This window comes from Emiliania huxleyi (assembly GCF_000372725.1).
Source record: "Emiliania huxleyi CCMP1516 chromosome Unknown EMIHUscaffold_14, whole genome shotgun sequence".
In the NCBI taxonomy this organism is placed as follows: Eukaryota; Haptophyta; order Isochrysidales; family Noelaerhabdaceae; genus Emiliania; species Emiliania huxleyi.
In genome coordinates this window covers 37,731-53,185 of record NW_005201192.1, presented here as the reverse complement: position 1 = coordinate 53,185, position 15,455 = coordinate 37,731, and the positions used below count along the sequence as shown (strand labels likewise).

General features: G+C 65.3%; 7 protein-coding genes across 7 annotated transcripts; 4 read left to right on the top strand and 3 right to left on the bottom strand.

Moving 5' to 3' along the window:
- Positions 1 to 182: 182 nt before the first annotated feature.
- On the top strand, positions 183 to 1,361 carry EMIHUDRAFT_98356 (hypothetical protein; the record flags this gene model as incomplete). The annotated part of the gene is made up of 1 exon (XM_005787684.1): positions 183 to 1,361. One exon carries the CDS (start codon positions 183 to 185, stop codon positions 1,359 to 1,361), a length of 1,179 nt encoding a protein of 392 aa, XP_005787741.1.
- A 260-nt stretch (positions 1,362 to 1,621) lies between these two features.
- EMIHUDRAFT_98355 (hypothetical protein) lies at positions 1,622 to 2,975 on the top strand (the record flags this gene model as incomplete). Its single annotated transcript, XM_005787683.1, has 3 exons — positions 1,622 to 2,007; positions 2,117 to 2,431; positions 2,483 to 2,975. The coding sequence occupies 3 exons, from the start codon at positions 1,622 to 1,624 to the stop codon at positions 2,973 to 2,975; spliced, it is 1,194 nt and encodes a 397-aa protein (XP_005787740.1).
- A 676-nt stretch (positions 2,976 to 3,651) lies between these two features.
- On the bottom strand, positions 3,652 to 4,594 carry EMIHUDRAFT_201325 (hypothetical protein; the record flags this gene model as incomplete). The annotated part of the gene is made up of 2 exons (XM_005787682.1): positions 3,652 to 3,761; positions 4,039 to 4,594. The coding sequence occupies 2 exons, from the start codon at positions 4,592 to 4,594 to the stop codon at positions 3,652 to 3,654; spliced, it is 666 nt and encodes a 221-aa protein (XP_005787739.1).
- Positions 4,595 to 6,394: 1,800 nt separating this feature from the next.
- On the top strand, positions 6,395 to 7,852 carry EMIHUDRAFT_201324 (hypothetical protein; the record flags this gene model as incomplete). The annotated part of the gene is made up of 1 exon (XM_005787681.1): positions 6,395 to 7,852. One exon carries the CDS (start codon positions 6,395 to 6,397, stop codon positions 7,850 to 7,852), a length of 1,458 nt encoding a protein of 485 aa, XP_005787738.1.
- A 428-nt stretch (positions 7,853 to 8,280) lies between these two features.
- On the bottom strand, positions 8,281 to 9,018 carry EMIHUDRAFT_98353 (hypothetical protein; the record flags this gene model as incomplete). Its single annotated transcript, XM_005787680.1, has 1 exon — positions 8,281 to 9,018. The coding sequence occupies one exon, from the start codon at positions 9,016 to 9,018 to the stop codon at positions 8,281 to 8,283; it is 738 nt and encodes a 245-aa protein (XP_005787737.1).
- A 990-nt stretch (positions 9,019 to 10,008) lies between these two features.
- EMIHUDRAFT_433769 (hypothetical protein) lies at positions 10,009 to 11,850 on the top strand. Its single transcript, XM_005787679.1, has 3 exons — positions 10,009 to 10,157; positions 10,328 to 11,084; positions 11,226 to 11,850. Exons 1-3 carry the CDS (start codon positions 10,086 to 10,088, stop codon positions 11,405 to 11,407), a joined length of 1,011 nt encoding a protein of 336 aa, XP_005787736.1. The 5' UTR covers positions 10,009 to 10,085; the 3' UTR covers positions 11,408 to 11,850.
- A 449-nt stretch (positions 11,851 to 12,299) lies between these two features.
- Positions 12,300 to 14,042, bottom strand: EMIHUDRAFT_98351 (hypothetical protein; the record flags this gene model as incomplete). Its single annotated transcript, XM_005787678.1, has 4 exons — positions 12,300 to 12,476; positions 12,761 to 12,871; positions 13,099 to 13,467; positions 13,818 to 14,042. 4 exons carry the CDS (start codon positions 14,040 to 14,042, stop codon positions 12,300 to 12,302), a joined length of 882 nt encoding a protein of 293 aa, XP_005787735.1.
- Between the last annotated feature and the right edge of the window lie 1,413 nt (positions 14,043 to 15,455).

Below are 15,455 nucleotides of genomic sequence, written 5' to 3'. Positions count from 1 at the left end.
TAGCACTTCACACCGCCCGCACACACTGCCGCCCATCCCTCCAAACGGGCTTCTTGGGTGGAAAGAGATGCCACCGGCGGCTTTTCCGCTACTCAAAACGGTCTGGTATTTTTTCCCTCGCGCAAGGCCCGTTCAAGTTCTACGTGCACCAGCGCATTCGCGGGCCGCACCACTTCGTGTGTATGCCTGCCTGCGACCGGCGCTATTTCCTCCTCGCCACCGGCACCATCTGCCTCATCCAGCTCAGCTGCATCATCGAGGAGTGGATCTTCAAGCAGCTGCACGGGTTCCACTACTTTTGGTTTGTGGCGCTGATCGAGCTGCTCCTCTTCACCGTGCTCGGTCACGCCTCTTCTGCGAGCGAGCAGGGCAGGTCCGTGCTGTCGATGCCGTCGATGCATCCAAGCGGGCCGATGCGCCTCTACGCGGTCTCTGGCTGCAGCCTCGCCGCCGGCACCGGGCTCGGCAAGCTGGCGTTCAAGCACCTCAACTATGCAACCGGGACGGTGCTCAAGTCGATGAAGCTGCTGCCCGTGATGGCGCTCTCCGTTTGCTGGCTACAGCGGCGGTACAACGCGTGCCAGCTGTCCGCCGCGTTGCTGATGGTCGCGTCCGCGTCGCTCTTTGGCCTCGGCGAGCGCGAGGTGGAGACTGAGTTCAGCCCGACGGGGATCCTGCTCTCGTTCCTCTGCCTCTTTGCACAGGCACTGCAGAACACGAGCACCGACCGGCTGCTGCGAGACCACGGCGCGACCGTCCACGAGACGATGACGCTCTCCAACGGGTGGGGCTTCCTCGTGACGCTGCTGCTCACCCTCTACACGGGCGAGCTGCTGCCCGCCGTCGCGTTCTTCTCGCGCAGCTGGGTGTACTGGGCGCTGCTGCTGCTGCGCTGCGTACTCTTCTACCTGGGCGCGCTGCTCTACACGCGGCTCATGCAGGACAGCGGCGCGGTCGCCGCCGTGTTTGTCACCACCATGCGCAAGGCGCTCACGGTCGTCATCTCCTTCCTCCTCTTCCCAAAGCCATGGACGGAGAAGTACGCGGCGGGCGGGCTGCTCCTCCTCGCCGCCATCGTGTGCGAGTACCACGGCAAGGCGGGCGACGCTGCGGTGCGCCCGCGCCAGGACCAGAGCTCCGCCGACATTGCCCGAGAGCTCCTCTCGAGCATGAGCAGCAGGGCGAGCGAGCACGAGCACGAGCCGCTCGCCGCGGGGGAGAGGGAGAGCAAGGCGAGCAGCAGCGACCCGGAGGCGTCGGGCCAGAGCGGGGCCGAGGGAGGCCACGAGCTATGCCAGACTCCGTCAGCGTGGCTGTACCTCACGGGGAGCATACGCCGGCCGAGGCACTCTCGTGGATAGCGCCGCGCTCACTCCCCAAACGCGGTCCGCGGCCCTGGACGCTGTCCCACAGCGCGCCGCACCCGTCCTCAGTCGTCCCGCACGGATAAATACTCAAAGAAAGAAGTGTGTCCACGACACAGCCAAAGAGAAAAGGAAACACCAGGGGTGAGAGGAAGCGAAAAAGAAAAAAACCACGTCGCGCCCGGCCCGCCGGCCGCGAGGGAGGCGGCGGGATACCGGTGTGGGGGTGCGGCCCGCGCGCGCGTTCCAGCATTGCAATGTATATGCGCCTGGCCGACGCCTGCGACCTGCTCGGCGTGCCGCCCTCCGCTTCGCGCGAGGACGCCCAGAAGGCCTACCGCAAGTGCGCTCTGCGCCATCACCCAGACCGCAACCCTGGCGACCCGAGCGCCACCTCAAAGTTTCAGTCGATCGGCGAGGCGTGGGACCGGCTGCAGCAGTACCACGACAACCCTCGCCGGTGGGGCGCAAACGCGGATGAATCGGACGAGGACACCGCCGACTCTGCAACCGGCGCCGACCACTTTGCTTCGTCCTGGGAGGACCTCTTCCGGCGCTGGTACGCTGGCCCGCCGCCCCCGAACAGAGGCGGCGGCCGCGCCTGGGACTTTGAGCCGCCTCCGCAGCACCGCGCCGACTGCAAGTGCGCTGCGTGCGCCGCGGAGCGCCGCCGCGAAGAGATCTTTGCGGAGCGTGCAAGGGCGCGTGAGAGGCGGAAGGAGGAAGCGGCCAAGCAGATGGCGGCGGCGCAGGCGAGGGAGGGCGGAGGCCGCCTCTGCGCTTCGGCGTCTCTTCACATCCTGCCGCTGCGAGCAGGCGCGCGCCAAGGAGGAGGCCGCGCGGACGGCGCATCAGCGAGTGGCGGAGGCGGAGGCCGAGCGGAGGCGCGAGCAGAAGTGGATGGCTGAGCAGACCGCGCGGCGGGAGAGAGTGACGGCGGCGCTCCGCACGCACCTCTCGGGGCCGGTCGAGCTCTCCGTGCCGCTGGACGAGCTGCTGCTCCGCTTCAGCGCGCTCAAGGCGAGGGCGGACGCGGCGAGGCGCGCGGTGTCGCACGTGTTCGGCATGTCCGGGGCGTCCACGGACACGCGCATGACATGTCTGAGACATGTCCACAGGCGCGCGGTGTCGCACGCGCGCGACGGCGCCGCCGAGTGGGACGAGGTGAGGGCGCTGCTTGCGAGGGCAGAGGCGAGGCTGGACGCGCTGGGCGAGGCGGCGGAGAAGGCGGCGGCGGCAGAGGCGGCAGCAGAGGCGGCCGCAGAGGCGGCAGGGTCGGGCGCGGCGGCGGAGGCGCAGGCGGAGGCGGAGGCGGGAGTGGCGGCGGAGGCGGGCGTGGCCCTTGATGCTGCTCGCAATCGGGCCGACGAGGAGGGCGGCGGCGAGGCGGAGGCAGGGGAGAGGCCGAAGGGGAGGAGAGGCGGTGGCGGCGGCCGCAAGGAGAAGCCGGGCAAGGCTGCCGTCGAGCAGCAGGCGATACAAGCCCTCTCGTCGGCGTTGACGGTGGAGGAGCTCGAGGACGCAATCAAGGCTGCGGACGGCGTGAGGAGGGCCTCACCGGCGCTGCTCAAGGCGATCGAGAAGGCGTGCGATCGGCTCGCAAGACTGTAGAGTTTTTTGTGAGCGGTGTTGTTGCTTGGTCGCCGGGTGCGTATGTGTTGATTTATTTATTCGTGTTTTGAAATTCTCAAAAAGGTGCAGCACTAGCCGACATCGACAAAAAGTCCCTCTCTGCCCCGCGGCGAGCGGCCCCGCCGGAGGCGAAGAAAAATTTGCCACCGCCTTGCGCTCGCAGAGACGGAGATTTTTAGCGCATTTTAGCAGGATACTGTCAAAACAACAAGACGACACACAGATTTGTGCATAAAATCCAGTCAACACCTCCAACTCAAGCTCAATAGCAGACTGGTCAGGAACAAAGGCGCCGCTGTCGGCGATTCACCGCCGTTCGTTCCCGTCTCTCAAAGCTGGTTGTGGTTGCACCCCGTCGATGCGCACATCGAGGCCCCGCTCGGACGAGAGAGACGTCGCCTCCTCTTTCGTCCCGGGGCACTGTTCACGCCGGAAGGCACCCTACACTGCCAAGTAGTTAGCCTTACCCTAGCTGTACTCATTTTCGGCTCCCGCTGCCGCTCTCGCGTTCGCTTCTCTCCACACGCGCACCGCCCGTGCAGACTGCAGTTGTGCGCAGACGCCGCGGCCTGAAAAATACAGACAATCGTAAAAGCTTAGGTAAAAACAATCGTATCTGTCTCATCCAGTACAAGCGCCGCGCCAGCACGAGCAGCTAACGGGCTCGGCTTGGCGGCGGCCAGCGGCCGGCCATGCGGTGCGGGCCCGCGCTGCCGCCGACAGCAGGCCACTGCTTTTGCGGGAGCGTGATGCCCGGCCAAGCGCCTCGCCGCCACTCTGTGAAGCCCGGCGTCCCCGCGTACTTTTGCGCCTGCGGCGGTCTCGGCAGTGCGTGAGGCGGCGCGGCGCGAGGGTTGCGGCGCGGCGCGGGAGGGCTGCAGCGCCGCCTGCCGCTTCTCGAGGCTGGTGGCGGCCTGTGCGAGGACAAAGCTGATGCCTGCCCAGCCGAGCGCACTCAGCGAGAGCCAGCCGCACGCAGCGAGCACGCCGCGGCCGTCGAAATTCGTGGCAGCGGTGGCGGCGCCGGCGGCGGCGCTCGCACCCCAGAGCAGCATCTCGCCGCTGAAGTTTGGGTGTCGCAGGTGGCGGAACGGGCCACCGGTCACGAGGGCGTCCTCGCCCTTGCGAGCCTTGACCACAGATTTCCACGCGTCGCCGGCCGCCGCGGTGAGCCAGCCGGCGTACATCAGGCAGACGAGGGCCCCGGCGAGGGCGGGAGGGGCGGAGGCGGGCGCGGTGAGCATCAGCGGCGCGGCGAGCCCGAGGTAGAGGAGGCCGCACGAGGCGATGAAGGGAGCCCTGCTGAGGCGGCCGCCCTTCTCGAGCGCGCGCGCCTCGATCTTGTCGCGGAACTCACGGAAGCGGGCGATACTCAGCTCACGGTACAGCAGAAAGGCGTTCAGCCTCAGCCCGTACAGCGCAAGGCAGGCTGCATGCGCTGTCGCGATGCGCGTGGTTGCAGATGGCAGTACAAGTATTCCGGAAAGAAACGTCGCAGTGCCGTACGCGTAGCTGACACCGTACTCGGATTTCCAGAAGCCGAGCAGCGCTGGCAACATCGACGCGGCCGCGAGTGATCCAGCCGAGGGCGACAGCATCTGCACCCGAGCGCGTCGCAGGGTGGCGAGACGCGGAGGCCTCAGGGAAGAGGGCGCTGCCATGACAATGCGTGGTGGCAAGAGCGCAGCGGTCGGCATAAAGCTGGCCGCGAGGAGAAGGATAGCAAGGCGTGCGATCGTCATTGTCCTTCGACTAGCACGGAGTTGAGACCACCACTTTTCGCGCCTCGAGCGACTGTGCGCGCATCGCGAGTATCTCGAGTACCCAGGTACCTAGGTAGGCAGATTGAAAGAATACCTTCCCCGGTTTACCGGTAGGAAGGCGTGTGGCGAATACAAAGTCGAGTCCCGCCCGCCCCGCAATAAGCGCAGATGTCCTCTTCAGCCTGCTGAGAGCTTCCTGGCCCGCGCGCGCGCTCCGCCTGGCGCGCGGAGCGACTCGGTGGACGTCCGAGCCCGCCGCCCCTCGCCACTGCACCCTGCTGGCCCATGCAGCGCGACACCGCCGGCGCTGCGCCTGCTTCCTTGCACGCCGCTGGACGTCGGCCGAAAAGACCGCTTCCCTCTGGGGACCCGACTCCGCGAAGATCGCGCGCGCGTCGTGAATGCGGCGCGCGCGCGATCTCCGTCCCCGGGCACGCCGGTCGCAGTGACATGGGATCCCAGGCTCAAAACAGCGCGCTCAACAGCGAGAGCGCCGCCGCTGCTCCTCCTCCCGCCGCCGCTCCGCTCACCGAGACGAACTCGGTGCCGCCGTTCTCGCCGCCGCCACCGCCGCCGCCGCCTCGCGCCTCGCCGCCTCGCGCGCGCGCGTCGCGAGTGGCGACGCGCGCTCCATCCTCGATCTCTCGGGCACGCACCGCCGCGGTCTCGAAGTGGCCGATGGGATCCCAGGCTCAAGCAGAACCGGGTATGTTGGCGCCTCGGGCGGTGGTGGCGTATTTCGGACGACTGCTCGAGCCGCACGCCGTGCTCCACGCTGTACGAGCCGTGCGCCGATTGGCTTTTCGTGCTATGTGAAGACGATCCTCTTCTTTCGGACTTTCCCAACTGGAGTCGGCCGTGTACGCGATCGACCAGCACATGACGAGGGCTGTCCACCTCTCGCGCCTCTTCCGGGGTGCTGCTCGCTCCGCCGGCAGGCTCCTTCTACGCCATCGCCGCGCGGTAGAGGAGCGATACGCGCCCGGCGGCGACGGCTACCTTGAGGCGGCGAGCGATTTCGCCGCCGTCGCCCTCCGATCGCTGCCCTTGCCGTCCTCGCCGTCGCCACTCTCGCACGCGTCGCTCTCGCAGCCACTCTCCCCGGCGCCTGCGTCGTCGCTGCCTCCGTCGATTCCACCTTCGCCGCCATCGGCGCCATCGCCGGTGAGGACGCGGCCAGACCCTCTAGCTCGCGCCGGCGGTAACGCGAGATGCGTCAACGATGCGGCCCCGTACCTCCAATCCTCGCCCTGCCGCTTTCACGACTTGATCCAAGCAGCGTTTGGACCTACCAGCCGGCCGACCCACAGGGTGACAACTTTCTCAGACGGCGTCTATGTCTCTGAGATATTCCAAGACGGCCCGTTCGTCAGAGGAGGCGACCATTGGCGCTCGCGCACGATACCACGTCGACCTACGATCCTGGACCTCGTGCTGACGCACCTGGCGCCGGCGCGACCAGTGTGTCACTCGACAATCCCGGAGTGGCTTGCCGGAAGGGGCGCGGGGAGGGATCACCTTCACCCGATCGCCAGCGATTGGCGGGCCAACGAAGACGACGCGCAGTCGTTGGTCCGGACGATCGGCGCCCTTTGCTGCACATCCAACGCCCTTGCGGCCGAGTACCGGTGGGTTATGCGCGACACGTACGACTACGTTACGATAAGCTGGCCGGGCCACGCCAACGGGCGCATGCGCGTGCACAACTACAGCGACGCCTTCAACGATTCCGCGGCGCTCGCCTGGCTGTTCAACGAGAGCGTACTGCTTTGCCACCGCAAGATGGAAGCCGCGATCGACGCTGCGTGTCGCAAGTGGATGAACAGGTCCATCATGCGCATGCCGGCGGACGTTATGCGGCTCATCTTCCGAAAGCTGGCCGATCCCTTCTCACCCGCATCGGCCTGCCGCTTCGCGAGCGTCTGCACGACGGTACACGGCGCTATCTGCGGCAGCGCCGGCGCCCGCGATGCTCCTTCGGAGATGAAGAAGCTGAAGGCTCACCACCGAGGCGCGCGAGTGCTGCTCGAGAAGTCGGCTACGTACCGGACTGGCGACCCCTTCTGTCAAGACCGCTTCCGAATGCCGTACAGAGCCACCCCAATCACCTTTTGCTCTTTCCCCTTCCACCAAAGCATGCTCGTGCCGACTGGCGTCGCGTACCGCACGATCGACGTGCATGCCAGCTGGCCGGTGTCAGCCGTGACGATGCAGGCTGCGGTTGAGTTTCGCGCGCTCCCGGGTGAGTGCCTGCAGGTCCGTCCTCTACTCGACCAGCCCTGTGTTCACTGCGATCACTTTGCCTGCGCGTGCGGGTGCTGCGCTTCAGTGCGCGCCAGTCAGAGCTGCGTCGGCCAATGGCAGCGTCCATGCGAGACGCTAGCGCACCTTCTCGGGCGTGGGAGCATGCCGTCGCTTCAGCGCCTCAACCTCAGCGCAAACCACCTATGTGTGGAGGGCGTGCGGCCGATTCTCCTCGCCTTCAGAGACGGCGCGGCGCCGCCCCGGCTGCGTGCCCTCTCTCTACAACGCAACGACCTCGACGATGGCGCATGCGAGCTGTTGGCGGACGTGGCAGGCGCTCTGTCGGCTCTCGAGCTGCTTGACCTCGCACAAAACCGTCTCACTGGCGTCGGCGCGGCATCGCTCGCGGCAGCGGTGGGCGAGGGAGCGCTTCCGCTCCTCTCGTACCTCTCCCTTCGAGCGTGCGATCTGGACGATCGGGGCGTGGAGGCCCTGATGAAGGCGAGCGAAAGTGGCGGCTTTCGCCGACTCACACATCTGCGGCTGGGCTTTCGCAGCCGGCGGACGATGATGACGTGCAACAGAGTCCCTCTACTGAGTCCACCCGAAGCACTGCCGGGACAGAATATCGCTGTGACGCAGGGCGCCCTCGACGCGCTGGCACGTGCGCTTTTGTCCGGTCGCATGCCGAACTTGCAAAGCATCGCCCTGCCGCTGCACTGCTGGGGGCTAACCTGGATCGATCTCGACGACCATCTATGCGTCGATCCGGACTATTTGTCGCCGGGACCCGACCTGCTCATCGATCGCGTCTGCCGTGATAGAGTTGTGGACTTGTGGTGCGGGTAGCCCCGGAGTTGAAGGGGCGCCGAGTAGGCGCCCAATGCCCCCAGATTAGTAGTCCTAACTGGCAAGTTTGACTGCAAGGCCGCGCTGGTAGCGTGTGCTACGGCTTTGGAGTAGTCAACCCCGCTGGCCGCTGTGGCACCCTAGCATCTCGTGTCTGTGACCCACCCACCCACCGGCTTCTTTATACGTATCCTGTACTTATGTCGGACCACGACACCATCACCAAGGAGCCACCCGCGACCAGCAAAGAGAGATCCCCTTGTGTTTTGACCGTGAAAGTGAGACCTTGACAGCCCACCTGAACACCGGTCCACCGCGCCGACACACGACGGATCGCACAGTTGTCATGTATCTCACTGATTCGCTGTGTGGTCTTACCGTGCTGCCGTGTGTTAAAGCACACCAGCTGCTCGTGCTGACTAACATGGCTATGCCGGCCAGCGATAGCCAGCAGGCGGTGCGCTCGGACGCGGCTGATACCAGGACGAGTTGGGCTGGTGCGGGTAGTTGTAGGTCTGGTGCCCGTAGCTGGGCTGCTGGTGCGGCTGGTGCGGGTAGTACATGCAGTGGGTCTGGTGCCCGTAGTTGAGAAGCTGGTTCCAGCGGTTGGGCGGCTGGTACGGGTAGTAGGACTGCGGGTGACAGTGCAGCGTGGACATGGGAGAGACGGCGTATCCGACGAAGGGCGCGCAGTTGCTGGGGTGCTGGTTTCCGCCGTGGTGGTATCCGCCGGGCGCGCAGTTGCTGGGGTGCTGGACGACGTTTCCGCCGAGGTGGTGTCCGCTGAGGTGGTATTCGCCGAGGTGGTGCCCCATCTTGCGCGCGTCGCCCGAAGACGGCGGCGGTGGGGCCGGGCGCTCCGGCGCGGAGGACAAGAGGTCCACGTTCTTGACAGCCAGGGCGGCGAGCGTACCTGCGACGGCTTGATGACACGAGCCCGCGTCCGTAGTCGCGTTTATATCGCGCATAGCATAGGTGGTTGCCAGAGCCATGGTCTCAGCGGTCACACCAAAATCCGGCTTGTGCAAGAAGCTGCAGAGCGTGTCAGGGGCCGCCACGCCAGTCCCAACCTGGCTCAAAGCGTCCTCAAAGGCCTGCACCGACGCCTTCACTTCGACATTCGCCGGGGGACGCGCAGGCAATTGGTTCTTCTCATTCATCGCCATCAACAAACCATAGCATCTTGCGAGCACGGCTTGGCTCACTTTCCGAAGTCCTTTCAAACACGCGTGGCGCCGATGCCCTCTCACAGACTCATTCCAGCAGTTTAGTGCTGCCTTCACCCCGCTCGCATTCTGTAGGGGTAAGAACGCTCCCTCCTTGTTTTGCTGGACTTGACCGATGCGACGTTTCTCTCTGGCATTGCCTTTTTGTCTGCAGCGTAAGCCGCGAGGGTATTTTTGGGTACCGCGGCTCCTTCCAGTGTCATTGTCCATGGGTGCTGCCTCGCCCTAACCCCGGCGGTTCTCTTCGGCGTGTCCGTGCCCTCGCGAGGGCACGGACGAGGATTTCGCAGCGTTGCCTGCAAGATGCGTAACGTGCTCCTCCTTCGCGCTGCCGAAGCCGAATGTGGTTGTGGGAGCCAATGTGCCCGTCCTCCCTCCAATGTGGCGGAGGAAGATTCCTTGTGTAAGGACCCGTCGCCAGACGACGCAGGGCAGAAGACGGTGAGGCGGAGCAGACGCGCAGGGCGAGACGAGGGAGGGAGCAGGACTTTGCGGAGATCAGCAGGAGGATGTACGAAGAGATTAGGAGCAGCAGGGACCCGAGGGACCATGTGGAAGACGGCTAGTGCTAGTCCCCCACCGGGAGGACGACCCCGGCTAGTCGCCGACCACACCCACAAAGAACCCTGCACAAAGATCGCAAGGGCGGGGGCCTGTTCCTTTTTACCCGTCTCACAGTAGAGAGGTGTCCGTTTTTATTTATTTATTTATTTGCTTCTGGGCCGAGTGCCCCCCCCACCCCCCCACCCGCATTGCGCCCACCGCCCGCCGCACAACACGCAACACACAACGCACAACACACACACACACACCACCACAACAAAGAACAAACAAAAGTGCTCGTCTTTTAAAAAAAGAAGAAAAAGTATATCTTTCTCGGCCGACCTCGCCGTGATGGCTCGCTCGGACTAAGTTTAGTCTAACCAAACCAAAATCTGCTTTCCTCGCCCAAGGGAAGCCGGCCTGGCTGCCGCCCCGCCCCCGTTCACGGCCACTCAATAAAGGGAATGCCTCTCACCCACTTCCAGCTCGACACGGTCCTCGTCGTCTGCTCGACGATCGCCGTCTGTGCACTCGAGGTGCGCCGCCGGCATCCACCGCAGTGTCGCCCCTCAGTCCCACAGCCACCGCAGTGGCTGCTGGCCAGCCCTCTTCGTGCGCCACCGGGGCGCATTGTGCGGCTGCTACCTTCCCGCTCCTTCGCTGCCTGCCGCCTCCCCGCCCGAGCCCGGCCGCTCCCCCGCCCCAGGACCCGGTCGCGCTCGTCAAGGAGGGCCTTGCGCGGCTCGCCGAGTTTCCAAACCACTACGAGACGCAGTACGACTTTGTTGAGCACCCGCTCAACGGGACGCTCGCGGTCTCCCTGTTCCTCCTCTCCACCTTCTCGTGGGTGAAGACGTACCTCGTCGAGAGGACCGTCGTCAGCCGCGCGCACCGCAAGATGACCGCCTCGACGTGGTCTGCGACACAGCCGTGGACGCACACACCGACGGTGGTGGCGGTGCACGGCTTCTTCTCCTTCGTGGAGCTGTGCCTCGGGCTGGGCGCCATCCTCTACCGAGACAACCCGCTCTGGGCGCGGTCGGCGGCGGCGGTGGCGCTCTTCATCAACGTGCCGACTGGCGCGCTGCTCACGCCGCGCGTGGGCATCAGGCACCTGATCATCCCCGTGTTTGGGCTGTACGGCGTGCTGCGCGCGCTGGAGGCGTTCAAGGTGCTCTACCTCGACCACCGCCTGCTGCCGAACCTCTGGATCCTCCTCCAAGTCGGCACCATCGTCCGGCTGCTCGGCTACTTTGTCCTCCCCTTCTCCTCTGTCGACGGCACGCGCGGCGACCTCTTCACCGAGCCCGTCAACTACACTCTGAACATCCTCCTCTCGGGCTACATCAGCGCCGGCTTCGTCTACCCGCCCGTCTGGCTCCTCCTCTCGCTGCTCGTGTACGCCACTGCCTACCGCTTCTGGCCGCCGCAGTTCGCAGCACGGCTCCGCCCGCGGCTTGCAGGCAGACGCGACGCCCCGCACGGCTCCCCCCTCCAGCCCGCACACCTCCAGAGACCCCACTGCAGGCACCGCTGCACCGCTGGCCGCGCCTCCCCTCCGGGCTGGGCGCGCGAGGCCCCCCCTGCCCTCTGCCCCTCTGCAGGCGACGACATGACCGAGGCCGAGGCGTGGCGCGACGCGTGGCGCGAGTCGGTGGCGCGCAAGTCGAGCCTCGAGCGTTCGAGCCTCGACGAGCGCTCGTCGCGCGACTCTGCGGGCCGCGTGGAAGGCCCTGGCGGCGCCAGGCTCAGGTCTCGGGCGACCATGCTCTCGGAGCAAAGGTAAACGCGCTCTTTGCGGTCCGTGGGGCGGCGACCTGCCCCACTTCTACAGTGCGGCGCGGCGCAGGCGGCCGTCGCAGCTGGCGGCGCCGGCGGCGCACACCGGTTACATTTCGCGAGTGACTCTTGCAGTGCAGTGGTGCGGCGCCCGTGGGGAGGGCGGCAGTGGGTGCGGGGCGGCTCGGCGGGGCGGTCGACGCGTAATTGGCTGCTCCCCAGCCCGGGCGTTGCGACGCGGAGGTTCCGCGAGCGATGCCGGGGCAGATACTGCGGGCCTCCGCGCAGCGGGGAGGCCCGCAGCCAGGGCCGCGGCTTCTGTGTGGCGATTGCGGTCTCGAGCCTTCTGTAAACTGTTCCTCTGTTTCCCCGGTGTCGTGTCCGTGTCGATATAAAGTTATTTGTGCGCACCGTTTGTAGGCGCACCCGAAAGATGTGATCGTTCATCTCTGACACATATATCTCGCACCGGCCACCGCGTCCCCGGGGGACCGCGGGGAGGCCGGGAGCGGGACCCGGGAGAGCCGGGTCTCTGCACTTCTGGCTTCCGAGTTCTAGATCCCGCCCGTGCGATCTTTGTGCAGGGTTCTTTGTCTGCAAAAAAGAATTTGAACACTCTTTTCTGACTTCCGTGCCTGTGCTCCGTGCCGGGAGCGCGTCCCTCGCGCGTCCTCTCTGGGGCGGTGCCGGTGGCGGGTGCAGTCTCTCGAGAGAGTCGTCGAGTCTGTGGGGGGGGCGTTGCGCCTGGGGGCCTGCGGGCTGCGGCCACGGTCTCTATCCAGCACACACACCGGACCCGTCAGTGTGTGTCTCTCCTGTGTCTCGACTTGCCTCCCTTTCCCATCTCGATATCTCTCCCCGGGAGACATATGGCTAGAGGCTGTATGGCCGCCCCGTGTTCACGCTGCGGCTCCGGCCTTTTTCTGAGACACGAACATCACGACGAATTCGTCGAATGTCACCTTACGGTCGTCGTTAGTGTCCGCCTCGTTGAAGACGGTTTCCACCTTGGTGCCATGCCTGTCGATTTGCAGCTTGGTGAGGACCGTCTCCAGCTCCTTGATGTCGATGTGGCCCTACGCGCAGCGTGGCTTGCAGGGTCAGGGGGCCGGCATAGCGGGGGGGGGGGGGGGGCACGCCGAAGCGTCGGCGTCGAAAAAGTCAAAGGCGGCGCGAAGAGAGGCGTGTGACGACTTGTACAGCGGCGCCGCAATGACGCAAAACTCCTCAAACTCAATCTTGCCGGAGTGGTCCTTGTCAAACGACTCCAGCGAGCTCTGGCACGCACCAGTACAGCGGAATCAGTGCAGGCCGTGGCTCCAAGAGAGAGAGGGGGTGGGCAGCGATGACTCGGCGACACCTCGGCAGACTCCTCCGATGCCCCAAGAGAGCGCATCGCTGCGTGCAGCTCCTTGATGTCGATCGAGCCGGACGAGTCGATGTCGAAGAGGTTGAAGGCCTCTTTGAGCTCCTGTGAGGGAGGCGACGTGGGTAAGAGATGGAACACCGCCTAGGGTGGTGCGAAGAGCTGCTGCGCTCCAGCTTGGCGGCGTCGGTCAGCTCCTCAGTTCCACTGCTGCTGCCGAGAGCGGCAAATGTGTTTGGCGCGTTGATGACGTCGGCGTCGCACTCTGGGAGGCGAGCGATGCACCAGCGCATGTCCTTTTGCAGCCACGCGAAGAGGCGATCCCTGCTCACTGGCGCGCCGTCGGACGCGCTCAGGTCAGGGAACGGCACTGCGCGCAGCATCTTGTCGGCGAGGAAGGCCCCGGCCCAGTGGCGGAGCCACCAGAGCGAGCCGTGCACCCAGCAGTGCCGTTTGAGGTCGGACCATGGGTGGAAGCGGCGGGCGCTGCTTGTTCTCGAGTCGTCGGGGCCACACAAGCCGTGCTCGCAGCCCTCGACCCCCACAATGTCCACCGCCGGCTTCTCTGCGCTAGAGTATGAGATGCCGCACCCAACCTGCACGTGGGCGTTGATGCCAATCTCTGAGGCGCGCCCCGTCGCGTTTAGTGCTGCCTTGGTCGCGAGTGCAAAAGGGGCGCGGTCCACGAGCGAGAGGGTGGCCTAAGGCAGTCCGGACGTACGAGAGTGTGTGGACCTGTGATCAAACGGGGCGCGAAGGCAGCTGGCGGCCTTGGCACCGCCGGAGGCGAACGCGCCCTCAAAGACTTCAATCACGTCGCCAATATCAATCAGCGACGCGACGCCCCGCTCACTCCTGGACCGGTTGACGGCGGGGCGTGAGGCTGGCGAGGGGGCGCATCCGCATCCGGCGTAAAAGGCGCTGCGTAGACATGTCGACACATCGTGTGTGGGCCGCGATCTAGAGTCTAAGAGAGCGTTCGCCTCGGTCGCTTCCCTTCTAGGATCTGTTGGACGACATCGGCTCGCTGCCGGCGAGGCAGCATTTTCACCGAGAGGATGGCGAGCCTCTTTCGAGCGTCTCCCAGCCGCCAGGGCGTTGGCGGCGGCGACGGTGGCGGCCTTGGGGGTGGTGGGGGCAGCGGAGGCGGTGGGGGAGGCAGAGACGGCGACGGCGGAGGCGGCCGCGGCCGCGGAGGAGGCGAGGCGAGGAAGGCTTGCACAGCTGCCATCGTGGCGAGGATGAGGATCGCCGCTTGCGCGGCGACTGCCGCCATAAGCGACAGCCGCCCAAGAGACCAGCCAGGTGGCTGCGCTCCAACCTCCTCTGCACTGTCAATGCCGCCGTCCAGCGAGGCCTGGTCAGGGCCAGAGACGCGGAGGTACCTCGTCCGCCCCTTCTTTGCCTTGGGGGCAGCGGTGCGGCGCCCTTCGGGACTAACGTCCATCCGCCGTGGGGCGAAGGGCGCGGCCGTGTGCGTGGGGCAGCGAACGAGGTTGGGAGCGCCCGCCGCGAGTTCGCGCCAGAGACACGTCTCTCTTTCTTTATCGCTGGAGTGATCTGTGATCTGTGAGGGTCCGCCCGCAGGCGCATTTTGTATACCGAGGCGGTGCCCGGTGCCGAGCGCAGGCAGAGCCCACAGGTCGGACCTTAAGACAGCATTGTAGATCCCTGGGCGAGGGTGGTGGCGTCCCCGTCGGGTCAGTCAGGGCTGAAGGCGGGGGAGACCAACCCGATCTCTCCGGCGTCCCGGGAGCGTGATTGACACCTCCCCCTGCGCCAACAGCCCCGTGGAGGTAGGCCGCTCGTCTAGGCTCTAGCCAATCGCTGGAGTGCTTACTTACTTAGGCGGCTCCCGTGGTGGTACCTGTGTTAGTGCCAGTGCGCGCCATTCCCTTGCCCAGTGCTGTGCGAGGGAGATTTGTTGTTTGTGAAATTCTCTTTATCGCACGATACGACGACACTGGGGCACGCACGGCCAGTCAGTGTCTTGTGTGTGTGTGTGTCTTTGTTTGTGTGTGTCTGTGTCTGTCTGTGTGAGTGTGTCGCTCCAGCGTGCCGTCATCGCCTGTCTTGCGTCCATCCATACCGCGCTGGTGTCCAGTCCGAACCTGGCTGCTCTTCACCTTCCTAAATAACTCACTAACTGGCCAGTGTGAACGGTGGAGTTTTGTGAGTTGTGAGCGCTGTGTGTGTGGGGGGGGGGGGGTCCACCCGTAGGCGCATTCCCTTTTTATCGCACTGGAAGTCGGGAAGCGAGGAAATTGGGAAGCGACTGTTGGCAGATAACAGACAGAGAGCACATTTGGCCACACATTCGTTTCCTGACCACATGGTTCGTTCGTTCGTGAAAACACAAGAAATGTTGTTAAAGTTCGAGATCAGTGCCGCGCTGAGGCGTGTCCATGTGCCAGCCTTAAGGTGTGCCAGTCGTGAGACGGGCACGACGTACTCGAGTACAAGTCAACAGTCGGAGGATTGGCATGAACAGGCTACAGGGTTCCCAGCGGCTCAAAAAATAAAAGGTGCGCACCTAATGTCTCTGAAGCGTGACCCCCGCGCGCTCCCGCACCCCTGCGCCCCCGCCTGCCGTCGGCGCGGCGCGGCATCGCACACCCCGCCACGGCTCGTTTCCGACACCCCGCGCCAAGCATGGCTGTACACAGCGTTTGTCGCGCAGACGCGCCGC